Source organism: Nicotiana sylvestris, chromosome 12, assembly GCF_000393655.2.
Source record: "Nicotiana sylvestris chromosome 12, ASM39365v2, whole genome shotgun sequence".
Classification (NCBI taxonomy): domain Eukaryota; kingdom Viridiplantae; phylum Streptophyta; class Magnoliopsida; order Solanales; family Solanaceae; genus Nicotiana; species Nicotiana sylvestris.
The window spans coordinates 154,565,349-154,581,702 of NC_091068.1; the positions used below are offsets into that span (position 1 = coordinate 154,565,349).

General features: G+C 40.0%; 1 protein-coding gene across 1 annotated transcript; it reads left to right on the forward strand.

Moving 5' to 3' along the window:
• Window positions 1-11,919: 11,919 nt before the first annotated feature.
• On the forward strand, window positions 11,920-13,735 carry LOC104247765 (lysine histidine transporter-like 8). The gene is made up of 3 exons (XM_070164703.1): window positions 11,920-12,084; window positions 12,563-12,694; window positions 13,154-13,735. The coding sequence occupies exons 1-3, from the start codon at window positions 11,920-11,922 to the stop codon at window positions 13,634-13,636; spliced, it is 780 nt and encodes a 259-aa protein (XP_070020804.1). The 3' UTR covers window positions 13,637-13,735.
• The last annotated feature ends 2,619 nt before the right edge of the window (window positions 13,736-16,354 follow it).

A 16,354-nucleotide genomic window follows, 5' to 3' on the forward strand; every position in this document is an offset into this window, starting at 1 on the left:
TGCAATGAGGGAGGAAATGTATAAGCTAAAGCAACAGATGGCTGAAATGTACCAAGCCTGGGCGAAGGGGCATCCACCGCCAGGCTATCCCGCTAACCCCACTTATATCCCACCATTGGCTCAGCCTCAGGAACCTCCCACTGTGAACTCATCTCCAGCCTTTCCCTTCTACCAACAGTGCCAAGGCACCACTTCCCATACATCACAAGCTCCTCTACCCAAACAAGTCCCATATCCTCCTCCACCAGTCACTCCTATTTTTGGGGCACCCCTACCTGCTACCTTACACCGATCCTCCAGTGAACTTTTGTTCCAGACTCATGACAACCAATACTATCCCCCTGAACCTACCTTCAAAGTTCCAGAACCCTATTCTTACACCCCTCATCTTGACCTCACGGCAGAAACCGAGAAGCCACCCAAAAATCCTGAGCATGAGGAGATGATCAGAAAGGTCAAAAGCTTGGATCAATCATTCCGAGACATGAGGGGATTAGGGGGCCAAATAAGTGTGGCCTATAAAGATTTATGTCTGTTCTCAGATGTTCAGCTACCAGCCGGGTTCAAGATGCCCAAGTTTGATCTGTACGATGGGCATGGAAACCCAGTAGCACATTTAAGCGGATTCTGTAGCAAGATGAGAGGAGAAGGCGGCAGAGATGAACTGGTGATGGCGTATTTCAGCCAAAGTTTGAGTGGATCGGCATTAGAATGTTACACTAGACAAGACCACAGTAGGTGGTACACATGGGACGATTTGGCCCAAGCCTTCGCTTGTCATTTTCAGTATAATCTCAAAATTATCCCAGACCGTCTATCATCGACAAAGATCGAGAAGAAGCCCAGGGAGAGTTTTCAAGAATATGGGTTCCGTTGGAGAGAGCAAGCAGCGAGGGTTGACCCTCCGATGAAAGAGAGTGAGATGGTTGATTATTTCTTGCAGGCTTTGGAGCCCACTTATTTTGGTCATTTGGTGTCAGCGGTGGGCAAATCCTTTAATGAAGTCGTGAAAATGGGAGGCATGGTTGAATTAGGACTCAAGTCCAACAAGATCATGAGTTATTCAGCGATCAAAGTAACCACCTAGGCCATTCAAAACGGCACTAGAGGTGTACTCGGGAAGAAGAAGAAAGAGGATGTTGCGACGATCGAGTCAGCAGCTTGGGGTGGATCCAGGAACCTTCCACATTACTACAACCAACCTCGACCCTATCCCCAAACCTACCCCCACACTCCGTATAGCCCACCACAGCATTATTACCCACCGCTCGATCCCCATATTTCTGTCCATCACGCACAAACTTATACCCAACCTCCCGCTCACGCACAATGGCGTGCGCCAGCTCAATAAAATCCATACCAAACTCCACAAAATAACTATCCACCTCCAAAAGCCTACAGAAACCCTCCTGGAACAGGTTTTCGACCCAATCAAGCCTTTAAGGATGAGAGGTTGCAGAAACAGAAGACTTTTACTCCATTGGGAGAATCCTATACTAGTCTATTCCATAGGCTAAGACAGTTGGGTATGTTGAATCCGATCGAGGCCAAAATGCCGAATCCCCTTCCCAGAAATCTTGACCGCTCGGTGAGTTATGAGTATTGTTGGGGGGCCCCAGGACACGACACTGAGAAGTGTTGGAAACTGAAAATAGCTATGCAAGAGCTTATTGATACTTATCGGATCGAGGATCAGGCCCCAGAAGCACCAAATATCAATCAGAATCTGCTGCCAGCTCACCATGAGACCCATATGATTGAGTTGAGACACAAGGGAGGGGAGCCTAAGAAACCTTCGCAGACGGTGATGATGATCCGTTCCAGTTAAACTAGTTCAAAAGAAGAGGTAACTAGTGGGAAATCAGTGGTCCAGTTGAAAGGGGTAGACAATAAGCCAATTGTGATAACCGAGAAAGGGTCATCAAGCACTGTTCCAGAGAAAGCTAAAGTGGTGGTACCAGGGGTTATAAGTAAACCTGTTGTGGTCGTGAAGGGTGCTCACACAGAGCCTGTTATCATAAAACCGGCAACTCAATTATCGATAGTCAACAGCAAGGCGGTCCCGTGGAATTATGAACGAGTAACGGTAACTTACCGGGGGAAAGAGGTTAGAGAAGAAGTGTGTGAGACCCATGGTTTGACTCGATCAGGGAGATGTTTTGCCCCCGAAGAGTTGAGGAAAGCTAAGGCTTCAAAAAAAACCAGTGTTGGTGAAGAAAGCTGTGATCGAGGAAGAAGCAGAGTAATTTTTGAAAAAGATGAAAGTACAAGACTATTCCATTGTGGAGCAGTTGAGGAAAACACCGGCTCAGATTTCGTTATTGTCATTATTGATCCATTCTGATGAGCACCGTCAGGCTTTGATGAAGATCTTGAATGAGGCCCACGTTCCTGACAAAATCTCAGTAAAACACTTGGAAAAGATAGCTAACAAGATATTTGAGGTAAACAGAGTCACTTTTTCTGATGATGAGTTGCCCGTGGAGGGTACTGAGCACAATAGAGCCCTCTATCTGACGGTGAAATGCGAAGATTTCGTGGTTACTCGGGTACTGATTGACAATAGGTCTAGTGCAAATATTTGTCCTCTCTCCACGTTGAACAAGCTGAAAGCGGAAGATGAAAGAATTCACAAGAATAGTATTTGCATTCGGGGATTCGATGGTGGAGGGAAAGATTCAGTTGGGGACATACTGCTTGAGCTTACCATAGGACCAGTTGATTTTACTATGGAATTCCAGGTACTCGATGTGGTTGTTTCTTATAACCTGTTGTTGGGACGACCCTGGATTCATGCTGCCAAGGCAGTCCCGTCTACTCTACATCAAGTTGTCAAGTTTGAATGGGATCGACAGGAAATTGTTGTACACGGTGAAGATAATTTATGTGTGCCAAATGATGACATTGTTAAATTCATAGAGGTTAATGATGACAAGGGACCGTGAGTTTATCACGTTTTCGACACAGTATCGGTAGAGAAAATTCCGGAAGGAAAGTGCGTTCCAACTCCAAAGATGGTTGCGGCATCAGTCATGGTAGCTATTGAAATGTTGAAAAATGGTTTTGTACCGGGCAAGGGTTTGGGCACATTACTGCAAGGTATTGTGCAACCAGTTTCTCTTCCAAAGAATCTGGATACTTTTGGTCTGGGGTTCAAGCCCACAGTTGCAGATGTGAGACGAGCCCGCAAAATGAAATAGAAAGCATGGGCACTGCCAAAGCCAATCCCACGTCTGTCCAGATCATTCGTTAGGCCGGGTGTCAGAAAGCAATTGTTGTCAAAGATTCCTGGATCGTTGATTAGTGTTGATGGAGACTTGGAGAAGGGACTCAAAAGGTTGTTCGCTAAGGTTAACATGGTTGAGGCTGGGGAAGGGTCAAGCAAGGTAGATGTGCAAATCGTGGGACCATGTGCAAAAGTCAACAACTGGGAAGCCACTCCTCTTCCTATCTGGAGGGAGTCTTGGTGGTGGGTTTTGATTTTCTTTTAGTTGTCTGGATTATTCCAGGGTCTGTAATTCAGATATTATGTTCCGTCCAGTTGGATGTGTTAAAACCCTGTTATCTTTAAATTCAATGAAATGCAATTGTCCCTTTTCCTTCATTTCTTCTAATTTTATTTTTGTTTTCTTCTTTTGTACAGTCCTTTTTATGCTGATATCAATGACATGACATGCATAAGGAATCTTCGGCCCAGTTTTAAAAGCCAATCTAACTCTGAAATAGTAATACAAGAAATTGAGTGTGATGACGAGTTGGAATTTGATGATGATGAGGCCTATGAAGAAATTAGTAAGGAACTAAGTCATTTTGGGGAAAAGCCCAAACCTAATTTGAACGATACAGAAGCAGTTAATCTAGGGGACCAAGATAATGTCTGTGAAACTAAAATAAGTGTCCATCTGGAACCTCAACTCAGGGAGGAGATAATTAAAGCATTGTTCGAATACAAAGACGTTTTTTCATGGTCCTATGACGACATGCCGGGTCTGAGCACTGATTTAGTGGTTCACAAGTTGCCCACTGACCCGGCATTCCCTCCTGTCAAACAGAAGCTGAGAAAGTTCAAAACGGATATGAGTGTAAAGATCAAAGAAGAGGTCACCAAGCAGTTCGATGCGAAAGTTATTCGGGTCACGCGGTATCCCACCTGGTTAGCCAATGTTGTGCCTGTGCCAAAGAAGGATGGCAAGACTAGGGTGTGCGTTGATTATCGAGATCTCAACAAAGCAAGTCCGAAGGATAATTTTCCCCTGCCAAACATCCATATATTGATTGACAATTGTGCCAAACATGAGATTGGTTCTTTTATGGATTGTTACGCAGGTTATCATCAGATCTTGATGGACAAGGAAGATGTAGAAAAGACGGCATTCATCACGCCATGGGGAACGTACTGCTATCGGGTCATGCCATTTGGTTTGAAAAATGCTGGGGCAACCTACATGAGGGCAATGACAATAATATTCCATGATATGATACACCGGGAAATCGAGGTGTACGTGGATGATGTGATCGTGAAGTCTAGAAAGTAGTCTGACCATGTCAGGGATCTGAGAAAGTTCTTCCAAAGGATTCGCAGGTACAATCTCAAGCTTAATCCTGCAAAATGCACGTTCGGGGTTCCGTCTGGAAAACTGTTAGGGTTCATAGTCAGCCGCCGGGGTATTGAACTGGATCCATCAAAAGTCAAGGCCATCAAGGAATTTCCACCTCCGAGGAATAAGACCGAGGTGATGAGTTTGTTGTGGAGATTGAATTATATCAGCAGGTTCATCGCTCAGCTCACGACAATTTGTGAGCCTATCTTCAAACTGTTAAAGAAAGACGTTGCGGTCAAGTGGACGGATGAATGTCAGGAGGAGTTTGATAAGATAAAGGGGTACTTGTCAAATCCACTCGTGTTGGTCCCGCCAGAACCAGGGTGACCTTTGATTCTATATTTGACAATTTTGGACAATTCATTCGGCTGTGTATTGGGTCAACATGATATCACTGGCAGGAAGGAGTAGGCCATCTATTACCTCTGCAAGAAGTTCACATCCTACGAGGTTAAGTACACGCATCTCGAGAGGACATGTTGCGCCCTAACTTGGGTGGCACAGAAGCTGAAACACTATTTGTCATCTTATACTACTTACCTTATATCTCACTTGGATCCATTGAAGTATATCTTTAAGAAGCCTATGCCCACAGGGAGGCTTGCAAAATGGCAGATCCTACTCACATAGTTTGACATTGTCTACGTGACTCGGACTGCAATGAAAGCATAGGCCTTAGTAGACCATTTGGCCGAAAATCCGGTTGATGAAGATTATGAACCTTTGAAAACTTATTTCCCTGACGAAGAGGTGATGCATGTTGATGAGTTGGAACAAGTTGAGAAGCCAGGATGGAAACTTTTCTTTGATGGGGCTCCAAACATGAAGGGTGTGGGAATAGGAGCGGTACTTATTTATGAAACAAGGCAACACTACCCTGTTAAGGCTCAGCTTCAATTTTTCTGTACCAACAACATGGCCGAATACGAGGCATGCATTATGGGTTTGAGGTTAGCTGTGGATATGGGCGTCCAGGAAGTCTTGGTCTTGGGCGACTCGGACCTCCTAATGCACCAAATTCAGGGAGAATGTGAAACACGGGATTTGAAACTCATACCGCACAAACAATGTTTGCATGATCTTTGTCAATGGTTTTAGTCGATAGAATTCAAGCATATCCCGAGGATCCATAATGAAATTGCAGACGCTTTGGCTACTCTGGCGTCAATGTTATATCATCCAGATAAGGCTTATGTGGACCCTTTGCAGATTCAGGTCCGCGATCAGCATGCGTACTGTAATATGGTGGAAGAAGAACTTGATGAGGAGCCATGGTTCCATGATATCAAAGAATACATCAGGACGGGAGTGTATCCGGTATAGGCCACAGGTGATCAGAAAAGAACAATCCGACGATTGGCAAGTGGATTTTTCTTCAGTGGAGGGATATTGTACAAAAGAACTCCAGATCTGGGATTGCTAAGATGCATAGATGCAAGACAGGCCACAACTATCATGACCGAGGAACATTCCGGAATTTGTGGACCGCATATGAGTGGGTATGTTCTGGCAAAGAAGATTCTCTGAGCAGGTTATTATTGGCTCACTATGGAGCGAGATTGCATCAGTTTTGTGCGCAAATGTCATCAATGCCAAGTGCATGGAGATTTGATTCATTCTCCACCATCCGAATTACATACAATGTCTGCACCATGGCCCTTTGTTACTTGGGGCATGGATGTCATTGGTCCAATTGAGCCAGCATCATCAAATGGACACAGGTTTATTCTGGTAGCCATTGATTATTTCACCAAGTGGGTTGAAGCGAAAACTTTCAAATCCGTGACCAAGAAAGCAGTGGTCGATTTTGTGCATTCAAATATCATCTGTCGGTTTGGGATTCCGAAGATAATCATCATGGACAATGGCTCTAATCTCAACAGTCATCTGATGATGGAGACATGTCAGCAATTTAAGATTATACATCGCAATTCCACCCCATGTCGCCCCAAGGCAAATGAAGCGGTCGAGGCAGCCAACAAGAATATAAAGAAGATACTTCGAAAAATGGTGGAAGGTTCTAGGCAGTGGCATGAAAAGCTGTCATTTGCATTGTTGGGTTATCACACTACTGTCCGTACTTCAGTAGAGGCCACTCCTTATTTGTTGGTGTATGGCACGGAGGCAGTAATACCCGCAGAAATTGAAATCATATCCCTTCGGATTGTCGTTGAGGCAAAAATTGATGACGTTGAATGGGTCAAAACCCGCTTGGAGCAATTAAGTCTGATTGACGAAAAGAGATTGGCAGCAGTGTGTCACGGCTAATTGTACCAATAGAGAATGGCGAGAGCATATAACAAGAAGGTACATCCACGGAAGTTCGAAGTGGGTCAATTAGTGCTGAGACGTATCTTGCCTCATCAGGCTGAAGCAAAAGGAAAGTTCGCCCCAAACTGGCATGGGTCATTCATTGTAACTAGAGTGTTGTCCAATGGCGCATTGTATTTGACGGATATAGAGGGCAAATGTGTAGAAATGACTATCAATTCCGATGCAGTCAAGAGATACTATGTATGATTTCTTTGTTTGATTGTACTTGTTTGTATTTGGCATATTTTGAAGATTGAAATGAGGAAGGCATTTTGTTCTGATATCTAAACACTTTATCCCTTGTCACCCTTTTGAGCCTTACTTATTTTCTTTCATACCCCTCTTTCGGGATCAACGACACGATTCAGAAACGCAAGTGCAAAGGACAAGTAAGCGAAAATAAAAGAAAGAATGAACAAGAAAGGAAAAGGAGAAGGAAAATGAAAAGAGAAAAGAAAGGGAAAGAGAAAGAAAAGAAAAGAAAAGAGAAAAGCAAAGAGAAAAAAAGAGAGAAAGAGAAGAGGAAAAGAAGAATAACAGAAGAAAAAGAGAGATAGAAAAGAAAAATCACAACAACAAAGTAATTTCTATGACATAAACTACGTTTGACCAGATTCCTTTTAAGGATACGTAGGCAACCTCACGGTTCGGTCCCATCAAAATAAAAATCCAAAAGTCTCCAAGCAAAGAAACTGGGGCAGAAGTGGTGGTTGTGGTAGGAAATCTGATTCCGAAAGTTGTAATTTTGAACCCATTCAAATTGTTTTGAGCCTCTGATATTCTTTCTTTCTAACCCTATCCAAAAGCCCACATTATGGTCCAAAGAAAGACCTTTCGATCAGTCTTCGAGAGATGCCAAGGCAAGGAAGTGGAGGATTCATATCAAGAGCAACGCTCTGGTCCAAGCAGAAAATATTGAAAATGAGAGAGTTTTATTGGTGAAAACCTTCACAGGCACCTTGAGGCAAAAGTGAGTTGAGAAGTGAAATGAGAAAGGTATGTTGGTGGAAAATTGTTTCAAGGCACCGCAAGATAAACAAGGTCAAGGTTTGGGTGAAGTAATCAGATCATGGAAATTCTGAGGCGACATAGTAAGGCGAATGAAAGTTGATTGGTTGGACAGATTGGGCCGATTAATCCGAAATGCATGTCACGCCCATTGGTATCAGATATTCCACTCAGATAAGTTTCTTTTTCTTTTCCCCTCTGTAGCAGTCATCTGGTTTTGGATTCTTCTTATCTTTAACTCGCAAAATCATTGCATTTCATTTTCTATTGGGTTTATTTGTCTAAGATGTTTTGATATCAGTTTTGTTCAAAGCAAGTCAAAGCTCACTACCAACTTCCAAAATTGCAAAGCACAGCGTGGTCAGAGCATACTAAGGATAACATGATGTAAGAGGGGGGTACAAGGAATCACTGGAAGTTTCATCGGTGGAATGGATTGGTAATGTCAAGGGGGATGCAAGGGATCAGATAAAGGGGTCAGAGTTAAAACAACAGCATGGGTATAGAACACTCGGTTCGTCAAAGGTCATGGGGTGTGAAAGTCAGTCAGAAAGTCAAAGCGGTTCAAGGCCAGTTCGGGGAAGTCAGTCAAAACAAAACAATGCAGCGGAAAGATCTTCAGCAAGAAAGCCATCAGCTAGCCACCATTTTAAACTGACAAATTTTCTTTGATTGAAACAGGGGAAGAAAAATTCATTTGTTTCCAAGGAATTCTCCGTGGAGAAAGGCAGTCACCAAACAGTTTTGATTTTTTGATTTTCAGGACCCTCCTGGAAAATGGGACCTAATTTAAAGTTCAGAAATAGCATAATCTAGTCTAGCATAGATGCACCCCAAAAGAATATAAGTTAGCTTAGAAGTTTGCATGTTCGAGATAGGATCCAATCAAGAGTTTTCAGGACCCTCCTGAATAATGGGACTTAGCTTTAAGATTTCGATTAGATTACAACATTTAGCGTAAACTCTGTTGTAGGGTAGTATAATTCAGCCATAAAAGTTGTCACTCTTAAGATAAAATTTGACTTTTGATTTTCAGGGCCCTCCTAGACAATGAGGAGTAGTTTAAAGATTCTCTTAGATAGCAAGATTTAGCAGAAGTCACACCTATAGAAGATATAACTTAGATTTAAAATTGTCGTTTAGTTAAGAGTTGTCAGGACCCCCTGCATAATGGGACCTAGCTTTCAAATTCTTAGTAATATTTGGTAATATGATTCAGTTTAACACTCACATATGTGCCCAGTTACCAAACTGGGGCAGAAAAATTTTCTTTGTTTTTGTCTATTTTGTTGAAATCAGGTACCCGCTTGGAGAACAGGGAGAGTACATTTCAAGTTGAAGTCAGGAGCCCGCCTGGAGAGCAAGGAATACTTTCAAGCGCAGCAGTCAGGAGCCCGCTTGGAGAACAAGGGAGTACAATTTAAATTTTAGCTTTCAAATTCTTTGTTTTGTCTATGTTGAAGTTAGGAGCCCGCCTGGAGAGTAGGGAATACTTTCAAATGCAGCAGTCAGGAACCGCCTGGAGAACAAGAGAGTACCATTTAAGTTTAGCTTTCAGATTCTTTGCTTTGTTTATGTTGAAGTCAGGAGCCCGCCTGAAGAGCAGGGAATACATTTCAAGTCAGCAGTCAGGAGCCCGCCTGAAGAGCATGGAATACATTTCAAGTCAGCAGTCAGGAGCCCGCCTGGATAGCATGGGGATACATATCAAGTGCAGCAGTCAGGCGCCCACCTAAAGAAGGGGAAAACATCTCAGTTTACAATTCAAGGTGGCAACAAATGGATGTCTTCCAAATAATGGAGAACAACAAGGCAACAAGAAGCACAAGATCAAGTTTGAAGATATAGATAGGACTTTTTGTAATCCATAGATCATAGTCTAGTCTAGCTTCTTGTTTTATTTTGACATGGTGTAATAAGGAGGTTCAGCAAGCAGTAGCAGCAGCAACAACAACAACAACAACAGTGAAATCACAGCTTCGTGGTAGTCCTAGTTACCAAAATTTCCCGAACTACACTGACCTGATTCCTTTTTAGCCAAGGATATGTAGGCAACTTCTGAAGTAGGGAGCGGTCAAATCTTTCCAAAAATGCTTCCCACGGAGTATTCAAGCGGGCAAATATCGCTCGTATCCGCTCACTTATCTTTGCACGAAAACTCTTCGTGTTTCCGGGCAAAAAAGGGCAGCTGTGAGCACGTGATTTTTGTCCTATATATATTACTCCAACAAATTCAAAACAAAATAATTTCTGTCAGTGTTTGCAATTTTGTCGGATTTTGTGGCATTTTCTGTTAATTGTTTGCATTTTGTTTGTGCATTTTAATTGATGAGAATATACAAAAAATATGTTGCATTTGCATTTAGGATTTAATTTTACATTTTAGGATTAATAGACAAATTAATTATCTTATAAAAAATGGAAAAAATCACAAAAATAGTTTATTTTGCACTTTTAATTTTAATTTCGAATTTTGATAGTTTTTTCCTTTAATTTAATTTTTAATTATTGGTAGTAACAATTATTAGGGTTAATTAATTTAATATGGTTGGATAATTTGGTTTAGGATTCAATTTAAGTTTTAATTTCAATTTTGGAAAAAGAAAAAGATTTTTGTTAAAAAGAAAAATGAATTGGAAAAAAGGAAATAATGAAAGGAAAATCTGGGCTAAAACCCATTTATTTGTCCCCAGCCCAAACGAATCGCCCCAATACCCGGCCCAAACCCGCCTCTACCCGGTTCATCCCCCCAACTAAGTGAAACGACGTCGTTTCATGGGCATCAGATCAGGACTGTCGAGGTCTCTTGATCGAACGGACGAGAAGCTTGGGTCATTTAATATATTAATGTCCAAATGTTACCCTCCCCCCCAGCTTTCGTCTCTCTCAAAGCCCCTCCGAGAAACCCTAGAAGCCGCCGGAATTCCCCACCACCATTGATGGCGGCGGCGGCGTGCAATTGCCACCAAACTTACACTAAACACTCCCCTCCTTCTCCTCTTTCCGAATCTACAAATCCCCACACTCGAATCCTAACCCAGCCTCTCGAATCTTGAATCGAAAGAAATGACCGAAAACCTAACTCATCCGATTGGCTCCAAAATTACACCCCATAAGCCCCAGGATCCCTTCATCCCAAATCCACAACTACTCTCCTTCGAATCTGCCCGGAGCTCCGCGAATCTTGAATCTGAGGTCAGGCCCAAAAGTTCGAAACCACTTTTTCGTCAATCCTGGTACATGCATGGTTAGAAGGCCCCGTTCTTCGAGTTTTGAAGTTCAAACGATTGACCTTAGCTTTGATTAGGGCTTTTGTCTCCGATGGATTTCGAATCTAAGGATTAGAACCATAAGGATTTCTTCTATAAATATTTATTGATTTGTATGCAATAACTTCTAGTTTAGGGTAGCTTTTGTATTTTATATTTATTTAAATTTTGGAAAATTAGGCTTTATCATTCTTTGGGAAAATGGTTATGGAGAATACTTTTATTAGTTTTTTTAGTAAAATCTAGCTTTTAATTGCTTCTTGTTGCCTGAAAAATATTTTGGTTAGATTTATGAGATACTAAACTCATAAAAACAAGAGATTTTTGTATATTGCCTCTGGTAACTGTGGGGACAAAAATAGGAAATAATAAATGTCAAACATCTCCACTTTATAAGTGCATTCTCAGTTGACACATACAAATTGACATTTCCATACACTGCTTAAAAAATAGGAATTAGCGCTGGACTATTTTTGTAGCTAAATAAAAAAATATGACGCTAATCCTATAACGATAGATTAGCGATGGATTAGCGATAGACTATCAAAATATTCTGTTAGCTACTAGTAATGTAGCGACAGATTATCAAGGAATTGTGTACGAGCGGTTTAGCGACAGATTAGTAACTAAGTTGATAGCTAATTCCAAATTTTATTGGTGACATTTTGCTAGTGCATTCTCAATCAAATTAAACCCCACTGTTTTTCTTTTCTCTGAAAACGAAACTAATGGAATTTCTCACCATTATTTTCAGTAAAGGAAGGCCTAATGGAGTCTCTTACAACCCATCTGATAATGTAACAACAACAATGGCTCGATTTCGTGCTATCCTAACTGGTGTTGCTATAATTTCCATTGCTTTCAGAGGTCACAATGTTGTTTTGGAAATACAGGTAAATATTATTCTCTCTTCGTTCTAATTTATGTGATACTCGTTTACCACTAGTGCTTGCATTAGGCTAGATTATTTACATCACACCATTTGGGTTGCGCCCTTTTCGGACCCTGTGTGAGTGAATAATACTTTGTGCTCTGTAGTGTCCTTTGTTTTCATTCTTAAATTTATGTTATGTTATACACGGAGCGGATTTAGGCGGCAGAAGGGTGTTCAGCTGAACTCCCTTCGCCGAAAATTTACACTGTGTATATAAGAATTTTTTTTTTACCTCTATATATTATATTTTAAATCTCCTTGATTCAACCCAAAATCATAGCTCAGTGGTCAAAGGAAGTTAAAAATCTTTGAGAGGTTACTGATTCAATTTCCACTAGCCATGAAGTTATACCATTGCTTTATGATTGTATTGTTGAAGAAGTGGATGTATCTAAAACTATTTCTTTTTTCCTGTTTCTCTATTGAAATTTATATAGGGGACATTACCTACCAATCCAAAACATCCTACACGGACTAGTATGCGGAGAGGAGTTATATCATCGTACTCTTTTATCGCAGTGTGTATATTTCCCCTGGCAATTGGAGGATATTGGTCTTATGGAAATCTGGTAATTTTTCTATATATTATGCTTTATACTCCGTAGCATTCTTTAAATCCTCACAAATGACTTACTTATGCAATATATTTCAATGACTAACTATTCCCATAAGCTAAATTAGGGGTGGATCCAGAATTTATGTTCTATGAGTTCAATTATTAAGATTTTTTGTATTGAACATAATACATTTTTAAATCTCTAAGTTTATACCTCCTATATATCCGCTACAATTTTAATAAAATTTTACACATAAATTTCACGTCGAAAGTATCGGATCTAGTTGCAATTTTAATAAATTTTTATACATAAATTTGTATTTCATATCAAAGTATCGGGTTCAGATAAACACGCTACTGATACACTGCATCCGCCTTTGAGCTAAGTTGAGGGACATAATCAAAGGTGAATATTCATATAATTAACTTCTAACTTACTTGAAATTAAGGCGTATTTTTAATTGGTTTGCAGATGCCTGCAAGTGGAACTATGGCTGCAATTGCAAAGTACCACCAAGAGAGCACACCAAAGTGGTTAACAAGCACAATACACATAATGGTGATAATCCAATGCTTATGCGCATTTCAAATATACGCAATGCCCGTATTTGACAACTTTGAAAGAATATATGTAAACAAACAACACAAGGCGTGCCCAAGATGGGTAAAATCAAGCATCAAACTCTTTTTTGGCGGATTGACATATTTCATATCAGTGGCATTCCCATTTTTGGGAAGTTTGGCTGCTTTTGTGGGCGGAATTGCGCTGCCTTTGTCACTGGTTTACCCTTGCTTCATGTGGATTTCAATCAAGAAACCTAGCAGAAACAGCTTAATGTATTGCCTCAACATGATTCTTGGATATTTGGGTATATTGATTAGTGTTTTACAAGTTGCTGGTGCGTTATGGAATCTCGTGGTTCAAAAATTCGACGCCAATTTTTTTAGTCCTTAGTACAACAACAATAACATACCACTTGTGAATTCCTGCAACTGGGGTCCGAAGAGAATAAGATGTATGTAGTTTTACCCCTATCTTAGGCAGAGAGGCTATTTTCGAGAGGCCTAAGAAAGTTTTTTAGTCCTTAGTGAAAGAAAAAGAAAAAGATTTAACTTACACTGACAGTATAATAAAATTTTTGCACTATTAGTGCAATTTAGTGAAATGTAACTTATGACGGGAGTTAATTGCCTTTAATTTTTTGATTGTATGCTAGTTCTACTTATTATGAACACTTAAATATAATTATAATTAAATTACCTTGTATCGAAATACACTTAAGTCAAAAGAAGTTTGCAAACTTCTTATAAAAGAACTTTACACATGCATTGTGCTGTTGATGGGAAAAACAACGAAATAAGTGGAACACATCATACATTCCACTATGTTTATGTGTAACTGAGCCCTTAACTTTTAATATGAAGCACAAGTGTATGTGTAAAAATCTACGGAAATTGCAATGGATGGTAAAATATGAACTCATAACTTTAAAAATATAAAAATATAATGGGTTCAATAATAAGAACCTTCAAGATTCCTAGATCCGCCTCTGATTAATACATATATGACTTAGTATAGGAAATGATATAACATAATAAAGGAAAGAAGGGTATTTTAGTCATTTCACTCACCTAGTAGTTAGAAGTCAGAATTACGGTTAGAAGGTTAGTTAAAGTCTAAGAGTTAGTTAAGTTGTTAATTAAGCTAAACTAACAACTATATATATATATATCAACATTGTATTATTCTATATTGATTTTAAATAATGAAAAATCACTAACTTCTCTACCTTTGTTTCTTCTGTTCCTTCTCTCTCTCGACTGATTAGTCATTTTCTTGATTTCTTATTTCTTCAATTGTCTCAATAATTTCATGGTATCAGAGCATTGAGCAAAGATTAATAGCTCAGTGTTCGATTCTTGTTTTTCTACAAAATTTCAGTCTTCTATCTACAGATTCTTGAATCTTGTCATCTATGGCGATTGAAGATATTTTGACTCCAGATGGGACTCAATCTCCACATGCAACAGCTGTTCCACAAGGAATTAGTGGAAATCAAGTCCCAGGGAATGATTACAATCACCCATTGTTTTTGTCGCCGGCAGATGTAAGTAGAATTCAGATTATATCCTTTCAATTGACTGGGATTGAAAATTATTCTATATGGTATCGATCAATGAGAGTAGCGCTGCTGGGTAGAAACATATTGGGACTAGTCGATGGGTCTTGTTCGAAGGAAAATTTTCCAAAATGCACTTGGAATCACTAGGAAAGAGTTAATGCTATAGTGTTGTCTTGGATGATGAATTCTGTTCCACGTGAATTACTTGGGGGTATAATGTATGCCTCTAGTGTACAAGCTGTGTGGAGTGACTTGCATGAGAAATTTAACAAGATAGATGGATCAAGATCATTCAATTTGCATAAAGAAATTGCTATATTGAATCAGGGAACAACATCTATATCTGTGTATTTTTCAAAACTCAAGGACTTGTGGGAAGAGTTTGAGGCTCTCGTTCCTGCTCCCAGACGTGATTGTGCAAAATCTAGGGAGTTTGTAACCCATTTGCAGAAGTTGAAACTGTTTCAATTCTTGATGGGGTTGAACGAGTCTTATAGTCAAGCAAGACGTCAGATCTTGATGATGAGCCCAACACCAATTGTTAATCAAGCCTATGGTTTAATCATCAATGATGAAGGTCAAAGGTCTGTGGCTGCTACAACAGGTTTGTTGGGTGCAAATCTAGCAACGTATGCAAGTCACTATAATGTGGCCATGTACACCAGAACTGGACATGGAAGAAATCAGAAGTTCAGAAAGAATTACAATGTGCAATGTGAATTCTGTAAAATGAAGGGACATAGCAAAGAAAATTGCTACAAAATTGTCGGCTATCCTCTAGAATTCAAGAATAGGAAGAAAGGGGGAGTTGGTGTTGGTAATTCAACCTACAATGTAATGACTGAAAGTAATGTTCAATTTAGGAATACTGGTTTCAATGGATTTACTGATGGGAATTCTCAGATAAACCAGCCCCAAACTGTAGGAAATGCAATTAGTCAAGGTTCGAGGTATACTAATTCAGAAATGGGACAATGAGCTACTTCTACTCAGTTAAATGTTCAAGGACTGCTCCAATAACAACTTGCATCTTCTCAAAGGAGCAATATGAGCAAATTCTCCACATTCTAAATAAGTCTTCAAGTGTCAATGAATCTGAAAATCCTACAGCTAATGCAGTAGGTATTAGTCTTGCTTTATTAGCTTCTACTAGTCCACAAGAATGGATAATTAATACTAGTGCCACAAATCATATGGTGGTTGATATAAATCTATTGAATAAGAATTCTGCCATGCAACCAGAATTTTCAAAGAGTGTGTTTCTACCTAATGGAGATATTACACATGTGGCACATACTGGTTCCAGTAATATTACAAATAGTATTACTATTACTACGTGTTTCATATACCTCAGTTCAATTATAATTTACTGTCTGTTTCTAAGGTCACTAAAGATTTAATGTGCTCAGTTGCCTTCTTTCCTAATTTTTGTATTTTTCAGGATCTCTTCAATGGACAGGTGAGAGCGATTGGTAGAGAAGACAGTGGATTATACATACTCAGTGGAAGTCTACATATAGTTAGATCCAGTGAAGAAGTTTTGTATGCAA

What these genes read in the sequence shown, in the direction of transcription:
- LOC104247765 (XM_070164703.1), top strand. Translation starts at nt 11,920, where the DNA reads ATGGAATTTCTCACCATTATTTTCAGTAAAGGAAGGCCTAATGGAGTC. An exon ending in ATGTTGTTTTGGAAATACAG is followed by an intron (nt 12,085 to 12,562) that starts GTAAATATTATT and finishes AAATTTATATAG; the next exon opens with GGGACATTACCTACCAATCC. An exon ending in ATTGGTCTTATGGAAATCTG is followed by an intron (nt 12,695 to 13,153) that starts GTAATTTTTCTA and finishes ATTGGTTTGCAG; the next exon opens with ATGCCTGCAAGTGGAACTAT.